This window comes from Eschscholzia californica, unplaced genomic scaffold (assembly GCF_041429995.1).
Source record: "Eschscholzia californica isolate CP2 unplaced genomic scaffold, dmEscCali1.0.p SCAF_1, whole genome shotgun sequence".
NCBI lineage: Eukaryota > Viridiplantae > Streptophyta > Magnoliopsida > Ranunculales > Papaveraceae > Eschscholzia > Eschscholzia californica.
The window spans coordinates 34,618,968-34,636,015 of NW_028238198.1; the positions used below are offsets into that span (position 1 = coordinate 34,618,968).

Genomic DNA, 17,048 nt, shown 5'->3' on the forward strand with positions numbered 1-17,048 from the left:
TAGTTAAAGCTGTAAAAATCAAAACCTAATTTGTTTTGTGTTGTAGAAATCAATCTAAATCATAAACAAAGTTGAAGGAACAGCAAAAATGATGAAAACCAAAATAACTTACTCTTTACTGTTGATGATGATGAACGAAACCAACAATGAATTCTCCCTCTCTCCTACTCGATGCTCTCTCTCTGTTAGGTTTATTTTGGGCGTGTTTAAGATAAGAGTTTCTCTCTCGCTCTCTCTCTTTGGTTTGATATTAGAGGAAAAGACAACATTTTTTTTGGTTATTTTTTTGAAATAGAAAATGCTACTTTTTTTTGTTATGCTAAACGGAAAAGGCAAATTTTCCGGGGAAAGAAAGTTTGTTTTTGAAGAAATAATTTAATGAATCTCTATACATTATGGTATCTTTTATTTTGGGTCGTTTTTTTTAACTTAGGATATGTTAGGCAGTAAAAGAGAATAAGAGGATAGATATGTAATTTACTTTGAATGGATTTATTTTCTATTTCAGATTATCTTTGGTCTCTAGACTCGTTGATCATGCGATTTTGGACTTAAATCCCATCCCCCGAAAGAATTAGGATGTTCATCTTGCTGTATTAAGGAAATCACGACCCGCCCACCAGTCTCTTTTTCTTCTCAAAACCTTTCCTTTTTATTCCAAAACCACTTCTCTTTCATATTCTCTCCTAGTAACCACCATTAAAGTACCCTTAGACTAGTTTCAGATTCGAATCAATCTGAGACTTTGCTTTGGCTCTTGGACTGGTCAATCTGGAAAGAGTGCCTATAGTTGTCCGAGGTCAAACGAGATTGCCTAGAGCCAATCCCTTCTCTGAGGTGCGAATAGCAATTTTGGGGAGCGTCTTTAGTCACTCCCTTATCTCTTTCATTAGGTTGACCTTGAAAAAAAATGAAGTTAAAATAAAACAACTTGACTGTTACCAACCAGAAAACAATAAACTCTCCTAACTCAAACCACCCCTGGCCTCAATTTCTTCATGCAAGAAAACTTTGAATATTTCCTTTCCGGAGACAACGGCTATTAATACTCCTCAGTCCCCACCACTCCCTCTCTCACACTCAATCTCCCCTTCCTCCCTCCTCCTATTGTTTAATCAACATTTCACTTGCTCATGTTTAGATCTAGAGAGAGAAACAGATTTAGTCTTGTAGAGAAAGAAAGAGAATTTGAAGGTTCCAGCTGGTATAAGTAAGAGGAATTGAAGGACTCATGTGATTAGTTCCATGAAATCCGAGCCCAAGTACTACTGAAGCTTCTCAACTACTACTCATAATCATCATCATGTGTACAATTCAGGATCAACTACATATACCCATTTTCATTTAACTACAAGATCCAATTTTTTGAAGAATGGGTACTTCTTGATTTGTTGAATATCATCCCTTTTATCACTCTAATTCAGATACAGGTAGAACCACAAAACAGAGTCTTCAATATTCAGAACTACTAGCTAGTTTCTTCTTTATGCTAATAAAATGACAGAAGCCTATAGTGCTAGTACAGGTAGAGCAAGAGTTATGTTATTGTTATTAGTTTTGATGATCTTTACACAATCATGTTCTATCTCAGCTGCTTATGAACACGATTACTCGATTATTGGCAAGGAATCTTCGTCGTTTCTCCCTCAGAAAGTTCGGTGGGTTTTCGATTTGCTGTTCAAGTTTATAGATGTTTCTGGAAGCTCAGAATCAAGTACTAGGTTGAGGATGATGAATAGAAAAATTCTAGAAGATAATGGTGGTGGGTTTTTGTTTACAGAAGATAAGAGAGTAATCCATACAGGTTCTAATCCTCTTCATAACAAGTAGATGAAGCTATTTAGGCATGATAATTTTGCAAAATTAGTTCAGTTTTTAATTACTAATTTAGTTCATAAGCATAATTAGAGTTCCTTCTTATTGTAAGCTTAGAAATTTAATTTTGATTACTTTAAAAACCTTAGAATGTTCTTTGTTTGATTACTCTGAGATTGTATTTACAATTAATTTGAAAAGTTAAACACTTTCTATCTCTAAATCCTGTCGATCCACGTACATTGTCCGAGTTTCAGGGAGGATAGTGGCCGGACATAGAATCATTAGGAAGATACCATGTTGGAAGGACATTGTATCCACCAATTAAATGCTTTTATTGGTATCTTCGTCAATTGATAATTAGAATTTACAATCACCAATAAATTATTAAGAGCAAGTCAAGCAAAATAGATTGTCTCAAATAGATCTGCTCGAGCTCAAATTACAATTTACGATGCTTGAGAGTTTTAGGTGAAGTTCGTCTCGTAAGAATCAAAAGCATGTGAAATGAAGATGCATTAAGCTTTGATGATTCCATTACTTGTGACATTTAAGGTGCGAAAGTAAAGATTTAACGCCTAAAACATTTCATGGTTAGAAATCATGACAAGAAGAAGTCTAATGCCGTAAGAGACTACTCCAGTCTCAGGCTGATTGTCTTGACTTGATTAGAAACATACATGATCGTGAATTTAGACTACGGGATCCCATACAAACAAGACAAAACCTTTCGATTCAGATTAACAGAATAAGTTTAATGCTTAGAAGGAACAAATGTATTCGATAAATACCATAAACGAGCTCCATTAAGATCAAGGAAGTAGCAACCAAATGAAACAGAGTGAGATAACACAAGAAAGGAGATGTAAATTAGCTTATTACAACTTACAAGACCTGTTTGGAAAAATTCTTGCCGTACCGGGGTTAAGCTTATTAAGGACCGCCATTACCATCTTTCCATTAACAGAAGTTGCTCCTGTTAAAAAATCGGACAATGTGAAGATATTAATACGAAAATAAATGAAACTTCTCTCTGTATGGCGAAAAGACGATCAGGGTTAACAACTTGTCTATTTAGTATTTATGCAAGAACACAAGCACATTTATGTCAAAGATCTTTAGTTTTGAGTTAGTTCTCAAGCAAAAATTGAAGGAAATATGGTCAAGTTTTGCTCTGGTTGGTTATGGTGTCTTGGTTGGTATTTGGTAAGGAAATTTATGTTTCATGGTGAAACACATTTTTAGCTCTCATTACAGTCTTTCTCTTGAGAAATTATGGCAGTCATCACAAATTCTTAATTCTTTTTTACCACCTTATTGTAGAGTGAGGTCTTAGATTGACTAGACCAAATGCGATAGCGAGTTCTAGCTATGTGTACCAAGTGCAATTTCTCTCTCCTCCCTTTTGACACCATAACCGATAATTCTGGTCTTCTTTATTGTATCTTCTATATCTTAAAATAAAAAACATGAAACTAATTGTTGAATTCAACAAATCTATTTCATATTCTGTCTTACCTTCTCTACATGAGATCATCCCATGATTCCCATCTGCCTGTTGCTGCATACACGCTTGATAATAAAACATCACATGAACCAGTTTCAGGAGCTAACTCAAATAGACAAGCTGCAACTTTCTGGCCGCCTAATTCAATATTTTCGAGCTTTGAAGATGGTTGTCTGCATCAAGTGTTGACAAGGAATGATCAGATAATCTTATGTCAAGCTGTATATCAAAAACAATTTGTGCCAACCAACATTTTCCATCAGAACAAGGTTGGGAAAATAATCTTTAACAATGTTAAACAGTAAATTAGAGATAATTTATTTGAACTAACCTGTTCATTTATAAGTTTATATAGTTCTTTCCGGCTCTTAAGTCAATCATTTAATCCATTCAACTATTTTCCGACAAAGAATACTTGCAAAGCAAACTACGGATTTACTTTCAATATAAATATCCATATTCTACATATTCAACAAACAAAACTCAAGAACGTGCCTCAAATTTTGGACGAAGACCAACTGTAGAAAATATGCACATGGAAAGTTATATGTACATACGTTTTTTACAAATTCCACATAAACAATAAAAGAACTCGTCTTCATCTTCTTCACCATCACCAACTACCGCCGCCATCTCTCTCCACTCTCTCTCATCTCCCTCCTATCCATTCATCTCTCTCTCTCTCTCTCTCTCTCTCTGCCAATAGCAGAGGAACCCTGTAAAGTTGGTGTCCTCAGCCGTTGGTTGTTCACTTCATCTTCTTCATTTCATCATTTTTAATAATGTAACTTGTACTAGTAATGTATGCGGGCTTAGAAAAAGTTTGTATGAGGGGTGTGTTTTATCCGTCTGTGGCCTTTATAAGAATGTTTCACCCCATAGCACTTTCGATTGCACATTACATTCTTTATAATTATGAGCTTCACTAGTGGGGGTACCAGATTCGTTTCACATTTGTTTTCTCAATCATTCATAAGAGAAGGAATATAACCATTTTTTAAAAGGGGTGGCTAAAATAGCAGTGAAATAAAATAGTAATAAAGAACTCAAATAATTCAATCTTTTCGTATCTAGCTTCTAAGTTGAGTAAAGCAACATTTTGCAGTCTAGTCTAGTAGTGGAAAATACTAATCTAGACATCAGTAACCTTATCAATTTGTTCATCTATATAAGGTCATACAATTTGCCTATTCCATTCACACACCGCAACCTACCCTTTCGCTGCTACCCATATTTGCTCTTGTTTTTCATTTTAGGTTTAATGGCTCAAATTCGTAAGATTCAATCTGAATTTGAGGTCAACTGCTCTGCCGACAAGTTGTACAGTATGTATGCTCACAATTCAACTCAACTTCCAAAGCATGTTCCAAGATTTTTCAAGGACATTCAAGTTCTACAAGGAGATGGCAAGAGTGTGGGCACAGTCAAGTCCTGGAAATGTGAACTAGGTATGTCTATGTCCTACATACTATATATGCATATACTGCTATGCAACTTAGTTTTCGATCTAACAACGGCAATATTATAAAATAAAACATGTTCAAGCAAAGGAGAAATTAATGACCGTAATAGATGTCATCATGTTACAGGCACGGCATTGCTATCTATGCGCTTAGGCTGCAAGTTATATTTTTTTTTTTTTTTGAAAAATTTGAATTAATAAAATGGAGACAATACATCAGGGGAGGACCATAATGGACTTGTTACTTCATTATGTCCTCCCAATTAGAAATAAAATCAAAATACGACAAATTATTTGCCCAACCTAGGTTCCTACTCCAATGAAATAAAAGACCTAGTACATCCTCAACCTCCACCACCAAGTCCCTTGGAGAGTCCTTATAGATTCCGACATTCCTCGCTTTCCAGATAGACCAGCAGATGGCGAAAGGGATTAACCTCCAAAGAGCTCTTCTCGGTTTTCTAATTTCTCTACCCTCCCATTGCGAAAAAATATTGGAAAGAGATACGGGGCAACACCAGTGGATATTAGCTGTACGGATAAAGAAGAGCCATAGCTTCTAGGCCTCATCACAGTGTATGAACAGGTGATCTATGGACTCCTCATACGACTTACATCTCGCGCACCAGTTGGTAATACCCGCTAAATGACTCAAACAAATATATACATTAGTGTGTTTAGTTTGTGTATATGTTGGATACATATATAAGTTTGTGTTATTGCGTATGTGTGTCTAACGGAGATAGTATGCTACTGCTTGTCACACCATTATACGGCGGCATAAACATGCTAGGATAGACAAGCTCTAACATTTGATTTAGATAATAAACAGGTAAAGGTATCTTCACTGCAAAGGAGAAGATCGTAGCCATGGATAACAAGACCAGATCAATCACTTACAATATCTTGGAAGGAGAACTCATGAAGGCTTATAAAACTTTACAAGGGAAATTTGTTTTTACCGCAAAAGGCGAACGGATATGCTCAGTGAACATATATGTTGAGTTTGAGAAGGCTAATGAAAATTCCCCACCTCCTACTGCATATCTAGAGTTTTATGAAGCGGCCACTAGAGAGTTGGCTCCTCAGTTGTAAACACAAAAACCTCAATGAAGGCTTTGCTGTTAAATTAAGTGATTCTAATAAAGACTGGGTGGAACTACCACATCTTTTAGATAAAATTAAAAACCTTCTCGAAAATCATTTTAATTTTGGTTGTTAACAAGCAGAAAGACGTGGGAATACATGCAAATGAAATTCTAAAGTTTTATGTATTGATGGGCCACAAATCCATTTTAAATTCGGAAATGGGCCAAAGATCCACTTAAAATATTAAAATTGGCCTTCTGAGTATAAACGTAATATGAAGTTTCACACCTTGATGTCTTATACGGGTGCATAACATATTATGAACTCCGTAATTTATTGTTTGCGACCATTTTACGTTTAACCAACTACTTGGTTACTTTAAATATCTAGAAGTCAAATATTGATGCCTCGAGTCTTAGCAGTTATCGATATTGTCTCCGCTTTAGACACCCAGACCTAAGCCCAACATATATACAGTTTCATTCCTGGTGGTGGCTCTGCTAGTTCATCCAAAAGGCCTTGACATTGGCAAGGACACATGATCCGCCTTACGCATCAGAATAAGCAGCGACATCGTGGATCCCTACATGCTTGATTTTGTCCTCACTCAGCCACCACCCACCGTGAGGTGAGGTTTTGTTCCACACTGGGAGACCTCGAGACTTACTGAGCGTACACCTACAACACATGCTCTTGACATTCTTCCAAATAATGTGGGACTATCACAATGCCACTTCTTTGCCGACAAGTCTTCGGCTCGATACCATCTCCGACGCCAAGCCTTAATGCTAATCTATATTGTCTCCTCTTTAGACACTTAGGCCCATGCCCAACAGGTACGGGGTTTTGTTCCCGGCAAAGGCTCTGCGAGGCAGCCCTGAGAGCATTGCCCTACCCATCTGAGTCGACACCGTGGAACCCACATGCTTGGTTTTTGCCTTAGTTAGCCACCACCACCGTGGTGTGAGGTTTTGTTCAACAAAATGTTACATGGTATGCACGCAAACCGCTCTGGTACGTGATACGGGTACCGATACACGATTCACTGCCATAGAGCCTGGGGGAGCGAAAATTACGTCTCCTTCGAGACCTTTGACGCTGCTTGTGGATTTGAGTTCAGTCCTACAACCGTTAAAACTATCATAAAGCAAGAAAACGAAACATTTACGTAGAGAAAGAAAAACACAATCCTTATATAGTGTATAAAGTTAAAAATTACCAGAAACGGGATACGCTCTGGTACGAATACGGGGTACGCTAATTAGACGTTTCCGATTCGCTAGGGGGTATAATCATTCACAAAATTTATGCAATATATATATATATATATATATATATATATATATATATATATATATATATATATATATATATATATATATATGACGTGAAACTTAAAAACCGATGAAAGCAATATTCACACTTTGTAAACCGTAAATTTAGTAGTAACTGTAGAACCTAAAGTTAAAGCAATATCCACACTTTGTAAACCCTAAATATCATGTTATCATCTTTTTTTTTTCTTCTTGCAAATGGGTACGCCAGATTTAGCGATCTGATTCGCGTACCCACTCTAAAAGGGTACGATCGAACCAGATCGGAGTTCGCTCTTCAAATGACCGAATCTGGTAACAATACTTAAAATGGACTGCGAAGGTTCATGCTAGGAAACTAAAATTAAAGATTTAAAATTTGATTCCCTCAGTATTGTTAGGAGGACAAAACTAGTAGAAATAGCAGAGGATTTAGACCAGTTAGAAAATGGAACATCGATATCCATTCAACTTATTGTCAATATGAGAATACTAGTTAACATAAAAGCCAACGCTTTACTTAGACCACACACAGAAAAAGTGATTCATAGACCTTTAAATTTGATGTAATTAACAATGCAGATTGGTGCTGGTGTGTTAAGCCCACCAACTCTTTCTAGTTCTCTCCACCACGTCAAATTCTCTTTGAGGTTCATCAAACAAAATATTAGAAATTTTAATGAGTTCGGAGAAGTAATCACCTCGTTAAGTGGACAATGAATTCCTTTCTTTTTGTCTCCACGACATCCACTTCTTTTTGAAGAACTATCGTGAACTAATAAACACAAATAAGAAAACACGGGTGTTAGTTTCTGGACATAAATGTGGCCAGAGATGAGGAAGGCATGATAGTTATATGGTTTTATTCCAAACCAGATCAGTTCGGTCCTCCGGCAATAACATCACCAAAAAACAGCATACTTTAGCACCTACAACGGAATGATAACACTCGTCGGACACTCCAATTATAACGTGAAATAAATTTAGAGAATGTGAAGAGACTAATATAAAAATGGATGAATAATCTTACATGTGGTGACAAAAGGATCAGGTTGACAGCTTTTAAGCACAGATAATAATTTTGAGGAAGATCTTTAGCGGTATTTGGTTCTCATGCTTGAATAGAAAGAAATCTGGTCATTGCAGCTCTCTTAGTCGGCCACGCTTTGGTTGGTAAGGGGATTCATATTTCATGTTAGCTGTGTGGTAAAAAACCATCTCATCATCTTCCTTGTCCTCTAATATTGAACCAAATCTTATTTCATCGAAGAGAAAATGAAATCTCACACTTATCATCACCAGAAGTCCTTGCACGAACAAACCCCTTCCTTAAAATGGTGAAACACATTTTTATCTCTCATCACAATCGTTCTCTTGGTAATTCTAGACACTAACTTGGAGAAATTATGGCAGTCATCACACACTCTTAGATTCTTCATCACCCTTATTGGAGAGTCGGGTCTTAGATTGATGAGGCCAAATGCAATAGCAAGCTTCTCACTATGAGTTCCAACTGCGGTTTCTCTCTCCTCCACTTCGACATCGTGTAGTGCAACATTTATTTTTGGCAGATAACCGATAACTCTAATCTTCTTAACTAAATCTTCCAACACCTCGTATACTCGTTTAGATTGTTCATGTGATCTATCTCCTCCATGAAAAACATGAATCTTATTGTTGAGTTCAACAGAGCTATATGCAGCCACCTTTTTTACACCTTCTTGTCTCATATTCTGTCTCACCTTCTTCACGTCATCCCATCTTCTTGCTGTTGCATAAATATTTGATAATAAAACATGATAGGAACCAGTTTTAGGAGCTAACTCAAATAGACAATCTGCGACTTTTTGGCCTAATTCAATATTCTGATAAATTGTGCAGGCTCCCAATAAAGCTCCCCAGACTCCTGGATCGGGCTGAATAGGCATTCTTTTGATGAATTCATATGCCCCATCTAGATCTCCAGAACGACCCAGAATATCAACCATGCATGAATAATGTTCTATTCGAGGTTGAATATCACGATCTTTGGACATAACCATGAAATCGAAATATCTCTTTCCTTCTTTCACTAAACCTGCATGGCTACATGCAGCAAGAACTCCAAGAAAAGTTACATGATTTGGTTTTACACCCTCGTCTCTCATTCGAGAAAAGAGAGTCAATGATTCTTGGCTATCACCATTGATTGCATATCCTCCAATTATGATGCTCCAAGAAATAACATTTCTTTTTGGCATTTCTTCAAAGATACTTCTAGCCAGATCCATACTCCCACATTTCGAATACATATCCAATCTCGCATTATTAACAATCAAATTCCTCTCAAGCTTCTCCTCAACAATAATCGAATCGATCTCTTTCCCCATTTCCAAAGACCCCAAATTAGCACAAGCTGAAAGAACACTCACAAAAGTAACAGAATCTGCTTTAATTCCCACCAAACCCATTTCGTGAAACAACTCGACAGATCTAGTAGGACGACCATTTTGCACATTTGCTAATATCAAAGCATTCCAGGCCACTAAATCCTTCTCTAACATACTCTCAAACACATAATCTGCAATACCCATTTCGCATAACTTCGAATACATTATCATCAACTCAGTTCTCACAACAGAATCAAATTCAAACCCAAATTTAATAACTTTAACATGAACTTCCATTCCAGCTCGTATATCATTTAGTTCACCACAACCTTTAATTACAAAAGGAAAAGTAAAACGATCAGGACGAACACCAATTGAATCCATTCGTCTATAAAGAGAAATTGCATCAATAACAAGTTCATTTTTCACATACCCTTTAATGAGAGTGTTCCAAATAAAAGGTCTTGGTTTATGCATTTCATCAAACAGTTTACGAGCATATGTCATATCGCCTAAGAGTATAAGAGAAGTAAGAAGTTGGGTAATGAGACTGTTTTTAATGGAAATTCCTGTTGTGAGGAGTAAGGCATGGATTTCTTTGAGTTGGTTGGGTTGTGAGGAAGAAGATTTTAAGAGAGAGAAAATGGCTTGTTTTTGTAATGGTGGTGATATGTTGGCACAGAAAATTGTCCTCAACATTATAGTTGGAAAAGAATTCAACTGAGAAAACAAGAAATTGATGTTAGAAAATATGTCATTCAGTTTCAATTGTACTCAGATTTTGGGCAAATTCCATTTCCAAATGTAGGAGCTCCAAGAAAAAATGGGTAAATATCCAGGCTTTGCAGCTAGAGATGTAAGGGTTCGTTTGATACGAGTGAAAATATTTGATGTGAAAACACATTTTTCTGATGGGAATGCAAAATCATTTTCTTTTTTTGTGTTTGGTGAGGTCCAAGAAAATGTGAGGGACTTCTAAAAGCACATGCTAATATTGCTATCGAGTATCAATACCCTTTTTGACATGTAAAGGGACGCCTATTGCAAATAAGTTGGGACGCCTTTACAACCCCAAAAATCTAATCCCTCTCAAAATCGATCACCAACAACTTTACCCCTCCATAGTTCGTCTTGCAACTAGGGTTACAAAATTTAAGGTTTCAGCTTGAATCATAAGAGATAGTTCCTCAATCTAAGGTTTGAATCGAGGGATAGTTCAATCACAAGAGATTGTTCATAAATCTAGGGTCTGAATCAAAAGTGAGTTTCAGTTTCATAAAGCTAACTTCAGTTGATGTTGTTTTTCTTGGTTAAGTTAGGCATTAGAGAGTTTCATAAATCTAGCTTCCATGTTATGTTGTTGTTTCATGTAAGGAATTAGAGAGATAGAGAGAGAGAGAGAGAGAGAGAGAGAGAGAGAGAGAGAGAGAGAGAGAGAGAAAGAGTAGGCTTTTGTTGCAATGAGAGAGGGAAAGTTACAGAAGAGCGAGGAGATGAGAGAGAGCGTGTTTCATGTGGGAAAATGTATCAACTTTTTCCCACCTTTTTTTACCCTGAGAAATCAACTTTTTCATCCTACTTTCACAGGAGAATTGATTATTCCGACTCCTTTTCTCATGTAACAAACGGACCCTAAAAGAGGTAGGTTTGGGGCACCCCTCCCGCTCCTTTATTAATGGGACGAGATTTGCAAATGCAATAGTATAACACTTTTTAATTTAAACAAATATTGGTTATGCAAATTTCGCAAATCCAATACTACATTTGTAAATCGAGTTTACAAAAGACCTCTGAATCTGCATATTTGTTTTCGGCCTTTGAAAATGAGAAGTAGATGAAGACGATAAGATGAAGAAGAAAGTCGACGAAGAAGAAGAAAGTTGACGAAGAAGAGAAGATGAAGGCGGTGAAGTTGAAGAGGAATGTGAAGAAGGCAGACGTAGAGGAGAAGGAGATGAAGTCGGTGAAGATTAAAAAGAAAAGGAAAGATAAAGAAGAAAAGTTATAGAGGAACACTAAAAAATTTTATAGAAAAAATCATTTTTATTGATTAGAGGTATTTTTTAAATGAGAAAAATACAAAATAGCCTCAATAGTAATTTAGATATAATATGACCCGCACAAGTTTTTCTATCTCTTTTTTTTTCCTTTCCTTCCGTGTCATGTCAAACACAAGTTGCAATTGTACCTGATAGACATGAATCTTTTATATGGATTTCAAGAACCATTATATTCAACATACTATAGATACATCAGGAATAAATACATGAAATAGATAAATCCGATAACTACCATCACAAAAGACATCTTTTGTCCAAAAGACCACATAGAGACTTTTAATGGGTCATCCTAAGACTTTATTTATATCTTTTAACACTAATCAATAATTATTCCGCCTCCACTATGAATTGAATCTGTGACTTCCAGATTTTTGGAGTAGATGCACAAATAGCGGCCAAACAGTTATTGACCAACATGAATTTCAAGTTATTTCAAAAAACCACTAGCTTTTTGGTTATTATATAGAATAGTTTCTATACGCACTATTGACAATTTGTAGTTATATAACATATGACTTGCCGGTTCCATCAATTTGGGTGGTTCAAACCGTTCAATGCGCATCGGTAAGAAAATGAAGTGGTTTAGTTTCAATTGCCTTTGCTTCGACCATTTCAGCATACATTTTCATCCCAAAGACCATGTCTAGACGAAAAGTTATACTATGAAAAGTCTTGCTTATAAATTCAAATAAGATATAGTAATATAATACATAATTTACTAAAAGAGCTCATAGGAGTAGTACATGCAATCCCAGACAACCTTTATTCAAATATATAGTACATAGTTTAATTAATAACAAAGCCTTCACTCAAGCTTTAGGGTTTAAATTTTAAGACTCAACTCTCTTGTGGCTGCTTTGTATATCTCTACGTGTGCAGTGGGAGGTGGGGAGTTCTCATCGGCCTTCTCATACTCAATACTTAATTTCACCAAGCTTGTCCCATCACCCTTTGGAGTAAAAGTAGTTTTTGCTTGAATACTCTTATACACATTTAGCACATCTCCTTCCAAGATCTTGCAAGTGCTTGATCTGTTCTTGTTGTCAATGGCTATACACTTCTCCTTTGCAGTCACAGTAGCTCCACCTGTTTATTATCCAATTTTAGGGTGTGTGTGTGATAGCATGTTGATGTCACATAGTGAAGCAAAAAGTAGTGGCATAATATTTCAATTACAAATTGGAACTAGTTTTAGTATAATAACTTCTTATATCTTCTGGTCTTCTGGACAATGAGAATCAATTATGAGCGGACCCACTAACAGTCTAACACCACTGGTGTAACCTGTAAAAGCCGGAGATAATACAAGAGCAGAAGAAATTACAAGTTAAAGTCAAACTCCAAGCATACACAAAATTGACGGCCTCAATTTTTGAGTCAACTCTTTTTCTGTCTCTTAGTGGATTTATTCATTTTAGATCGACTCTAGATTCCTATTTAAGTTTGAAGTAGATTTATTTCTTTTAGTCTCTTCAATCATTTTTTTTAATAATAAGATCGTGCTCATAATAAGGTTGTGTCGACTGGGGTGATTAGTTTTCTATTTCTTCGATTGGGAATCCACAAACACATTCTTTTTATGATGATGCCTATATGGAAGTATAAATAATTGAGAAGGAAGTAATAAATAAAGTTGTATATTTTTCTTATATAAAATACATACCAAGTCCATATGTCCAGGATTTCACAGTGCCCACACTCTTTCCATCTCCTTCGAGAACTTTGACGTCCTTGTAAATTTGAGGAACATACTTTGGGAGTTGAGTTGAATTGTGAGTGTACAAAGCATGCAACTTATCTGCAGAGCACTTGACCTCAAATTCGGATTCTAACTTATGAATTTGAGCCATTGAATCTTAAAATAAAAACAAGAGTAAAGATGGCTCAATATTTGGAAGAGAAATGGTTGCTTATGGTACGAGAAAATTATATGAAACAATATGGTCTTATATAGATAAAGATCAACGAGATAGTCCAAAAAAAAGAAAAAGCAAATTTACGAGTCTGGATGTGTGGTATTGGCTTATCTCACCCCTAGCTCCGGAGGGGAGGTTTCGTCTCACGCTTATAAAGTGATTATCACCCCTTCCAACAACCAATATTAAGTTGAAATTGATCAAAGAAATTGTTTTATTTCTTGATGGTCTACAAAAGAAATATAAGACTCTATTTATAGAGTTACAATACTACTAGTTTCTAATTTTACTAGTTCCTAATATTTTACTAGTTTCTAATAGTTTTATACTAATATATATATATAAATACTAGTTCCTAATATTTTACTAGTTTCTAATATTTGATATTTCTTAATATTATTATATGGGATATCTTAAAATATAGAAAGATATTTCAACACTCCCCCTCAAGTTGGTGCTTAGATATCGCACATGCACAACTTGTCTACCAATTGCGAAAATATTCGACTTGAAACTGTCATCATGGCCCGATTTAGACTTCAAAACATAAATTTCTTCATTGAGCTTGTCATTCTCCTGCTCCAATGATTTTAGCCTTTGTGCTTCGTTGTTAAGCCGTTCATTGAGCAGGTTTATCTCGTTATGCTGGCGAGCCATGACCTCCTTTTGTTCTGATAATTTACTTTGCAGTTCTTTGATGGAGGATTCCTTTTTATCAAGTGATGCCTCCAATTCCTGAATAAGAGTTTCTTGCTTTGTTGTTCTCTCTATTTTCACATTCTTGTGCATCTTCAATTCAATAGCCTCCTTTTTTAATCTTTCTGTTTCTTCAGTAAGACAATTGATCATCAATTCACACCGTTTAACTTTAGATTCCGAATCTTCTGCCTTCTGGTTGGCTAATGAGGTCACAAATTCTACATGTTGTCTACCAAGTTCAGCTGCTTTTAGAGTTACCTCCATTTGCTTCATACATGCGATTCCTTGACCAACTGTCGTCATATTTTCAGTCACCTCTTTCTGCAAGCTTGTGAACTTAATACGTATGTCACTTGGACATGAAACACCAGGAATATCATTGGTTAATGACTTCCATGCCATTAGTTCATTCTCCAACTTTCTCACATCAAATTGAGTCTCTTGTTGTTTAAGTAACTTGAATTCTGCACGCTCTCTTCGGTCTTTTTCTTCCAATAATTTTTCTTTTAATAACTCATTATTTTGATGAGATGATTTCAACTTCCTTACTTCTTCGACTTCAGACTCATAGTTCCTTAACTTTTCTTGCAACTGCTTCACCAAAATACTTGTATCTGCAGAATTACCTTCTTGAGATAGAGAGCTAAGACTTGATAGTTTCTTTTCCAATTCGCACTTTTGGTGCAGACACTCGTTTAGTTGATTTCTGAGATTCTCTAACTGCTCCACGCAGCATAGTTTATCTCTAAAGTTCTCCATCTTCGTTTCTCCGTTACCTGTAGTGACTACCATTGCTGAAGCTTGCCTAACAACTGGATTTTCTTCCTCTGTCTCAACAAGTGCAGCTACAAGGGGTTTCTTAGAATTTTTCTTTCGATTATGATCCCACCATTCTGGATAACCTACTAATTCATAACAATGATTTTTGGTATGACCAGTTTTGTTGCAGTGGGTACACTTATAGGAAGATTTGTCGGATTGACAAATAGCTTTAACAATATTATTTTTTGTCTTATTTCGAATCATCATTGCGGAAGCATCAGTTGTTTCAGATCCACTGTTCATCGTTGTGCGTAGAACAAGCTCACGACGAACCAAAGCATAACATTCTTCTAAATCGGGAATGAGATCCTTTCTCAAAATTTCACCACGAATTTGTTCAAATTCACCATCTAACCCTGCAAGAAAAATATGCACACGTTGTCGTTGAATTGATTTACGATAAGATACAATATCGTTTTCGTTTTCCATGATCACTTTCTCACGGTGATCTAATTCACTAAAGATTTCAACCAGTTCACCGTAATAAACCGAGAGTATCCTCCCATTCTGTTTGGCAGAAAATGCCCTCTGATTCAAAGAGAAAACTTGCAATTCATTAGATCCATCATAAAAAGCTTTAGATAAAGCTTTCCAAATATCACGAGTTGTAGGTAAACGAATGTATCTCTTCATAATTTCTGGAGTTATAGACATCAACAACCATCTCTTGACTTTTTGATTTTCTGCATACCACTTCTCATATTTAACGTCATCTTTAGCAGGTGGTAATGAATTACCTCGAATAAACGAAAGTTTTTCTTTTTCAGCAATATGCATCTCCATGATTTGAGACCATATATCATAATTTTTTCATTCAACATAATCACTGAATTAAAGGATCCTCCTGACTGGAAAATTGTACCAATTGTCTGATTCATATTTTCTACTATATTAATTATGAGGAAAAATTTATATCAGAAAATTTTAGAAACTGAATCTTTGAGAAGATGTGTTCTACCAACTCAAAGTTTTGTAAATTGTGAGACAATATAGATCACACAATAACAATTAAAGTTATTGTTTTGTCTTTTTTGCCTTCTTTTTAATACCAAAACTGATGAAGGATTTTTGTTCCTTCTTTGGAATTAAGATAGGAAAAGAAGATGAAGGTTCTTTCTCCTTCAATCGACAAAATTTTTAACAAAAATAAATTTAAGATCGTTGGCTCTGGTACCAAGTTGAAATTGATCAAAGAAATTGTTTTATTTCTTGATGGTCTACAAAAGAAATATAAGACTCTATTTATAGAGTTACAATACTACTAGTTTCTAATTTTACTAGTTCCTAATATTTTACTAGTTTCTAATAGTTTTATGCTAATATATATATATACTAGTTCCTAATATTTTACTAGTTTCTAATATTTGATATTTCCTAATATTATTATATGGGATATCTTAACATATAGAAAGATATTTCAACATATTACATAACTCCCACCAAAAATCTCATATACATCTAAAAAATTATAGTATATTTTTTCACGCATTGGGACGTGAAAGATCATTTTCATTTCCCTAAACAAACTTAGAAGACTTTTAAATCTGAACTCCAATACTACCATTTATGGGTATGGCCTAGGCCTTTTCACAAGTCGTCTTGGCTCTTTTCACTTCAAAACTAGCTTATAAATTAAATGACCATCGGTGCATCGATCAATTAATGCTTGGTTATTCCGATCATGAGTGGTTGTGTCTAAATCAATAATTTTCAACTTTTGGTCGACCACAAATTAGTGCTTAAACAAGTGGGAGAAGTTGGGTCCAAATATTATGTGATCCTTAAGCATAGATGTCCCATTGTTCCACTCTGATTCTTGATATTTTATTTTGATTCCTATTTTAAACGACCCCTTTATTTGATAAGGTTTGGATGCCCTTCACTAGAGAATCTGCATCTGCAATAGTGCAATGCATCACTGATCGTCTAAACCCCAATTCTCAAGTCTCAACAAAGATTAGAGCATATGTGATTTTGTCTATGCCCTATATTATGT

At 35.6% G+C, this 17,048-nt stretch overlaps 3 protein-coding genes across 28 annotated transcripts; 1 reads left to right on the forward strand and 2 right to left on the reverse strand.

Moving 5' to 3' along the window:
- Window positions 1-2,576: 2,576 nt before the first annotated feature.
- On the reverse strand, window positions 2,577-11,095 carry LOC147566335 (Tetratricopeptide repeat (TPR)-like superfamily protein). Of its 26 annotated transcripts, XM_086652832.1 has the most exons (10): window positions 9,989-10,504; window positions 8,217-9,884; window positions 8,060-8,115; window positions 7,888-7,961; window positions 6,797-7,010; window positions 5,747-5,905; window positions 5,539-5,631; window positions 4,887-4,926; window positions 3,334-3,495; window positions 2,577-2,791 (listed from the first exon to the last, which is right to left on the reverse strand). In XM_086652832.1, exons 1-2 carry the CDS (start codon window positions 10,053-10,055, stop codon window positions 8,482-8,484), a joined length of 1,470 nt encoding a protein of 489 aa, XP_086508958.1. In that variant the 5' UTR covers window positions 10,056-10,504; the 3' UTR covers window positions 2,577-2,791; window positions 3,334-3,495; window positions 4,887-4,926; window positions 5,539-5,631; window positions 5,747-5,905; window positions 6,797-7,010; window positions 7,888-7,961; window positions 8,060-8,115; window positions 8,217-8,481. The 26 variants fall into 26 exon arrangements, with proteins under 26 accessions (XP_086508958.1, XP_086508938.1, XP_086508956.1 ...); XM_086652812.1 differs by having other exon boundaries at window positions 8,217-10,462; XM_086652830.1 differs by lacking the exons at window positions 4,887-4,926; window positions 5,539-5,631 and having other exon boundaries at window positions 5,747-6,519; window positions 6,854-7,010.
- LOC147566336 (thebaine synthase 2-like) lies at window positions 4,535-5,972 on the forward strand. The gene is made up of 2 exons (XM_086652839.1): window positions 4,535-4,770; window positions 5,617-5,972. The coding sequence occupies exons 1-2, from the start codon at window positions 4,584-4,586 to the stop codon at window positions 5,877-5,879; spliced, it is 450 nt and encodes a 149-aa protein (XP_086508965.1). The 5' UTR covers window positions 4,535-4,583; the 3' UTR covers window positions 5,880-5,972.
- A 1,216-nt stretch (window positions 11,096-12,311) lies between the features above and the next one.
- On the reverse strand, window positions 12,312-13,539 carry LOC147566337 (major latex protein 146-like). The gene is made up of 2 exons (XM_086652840.1): window positions 13,279-13,539; window positions 12,312-12,701 (listed from the first exon to the last, which is right to left on the reverse strand). Exons 1-2 carry the CDS (start codon window positions 13,463-13,465, stop codon window positions 12,439-12,441), a joined length of 450 nt encoding a protein of 149 aa, XP_086508966.1. The 5' UTR covers window positions 13,466-13,539; the 3' UTR covers window positions 12,312-12,438.
- Between the last annotated feature and the right edge of the window lie 3,509 nt (window positions 13,540-17,048).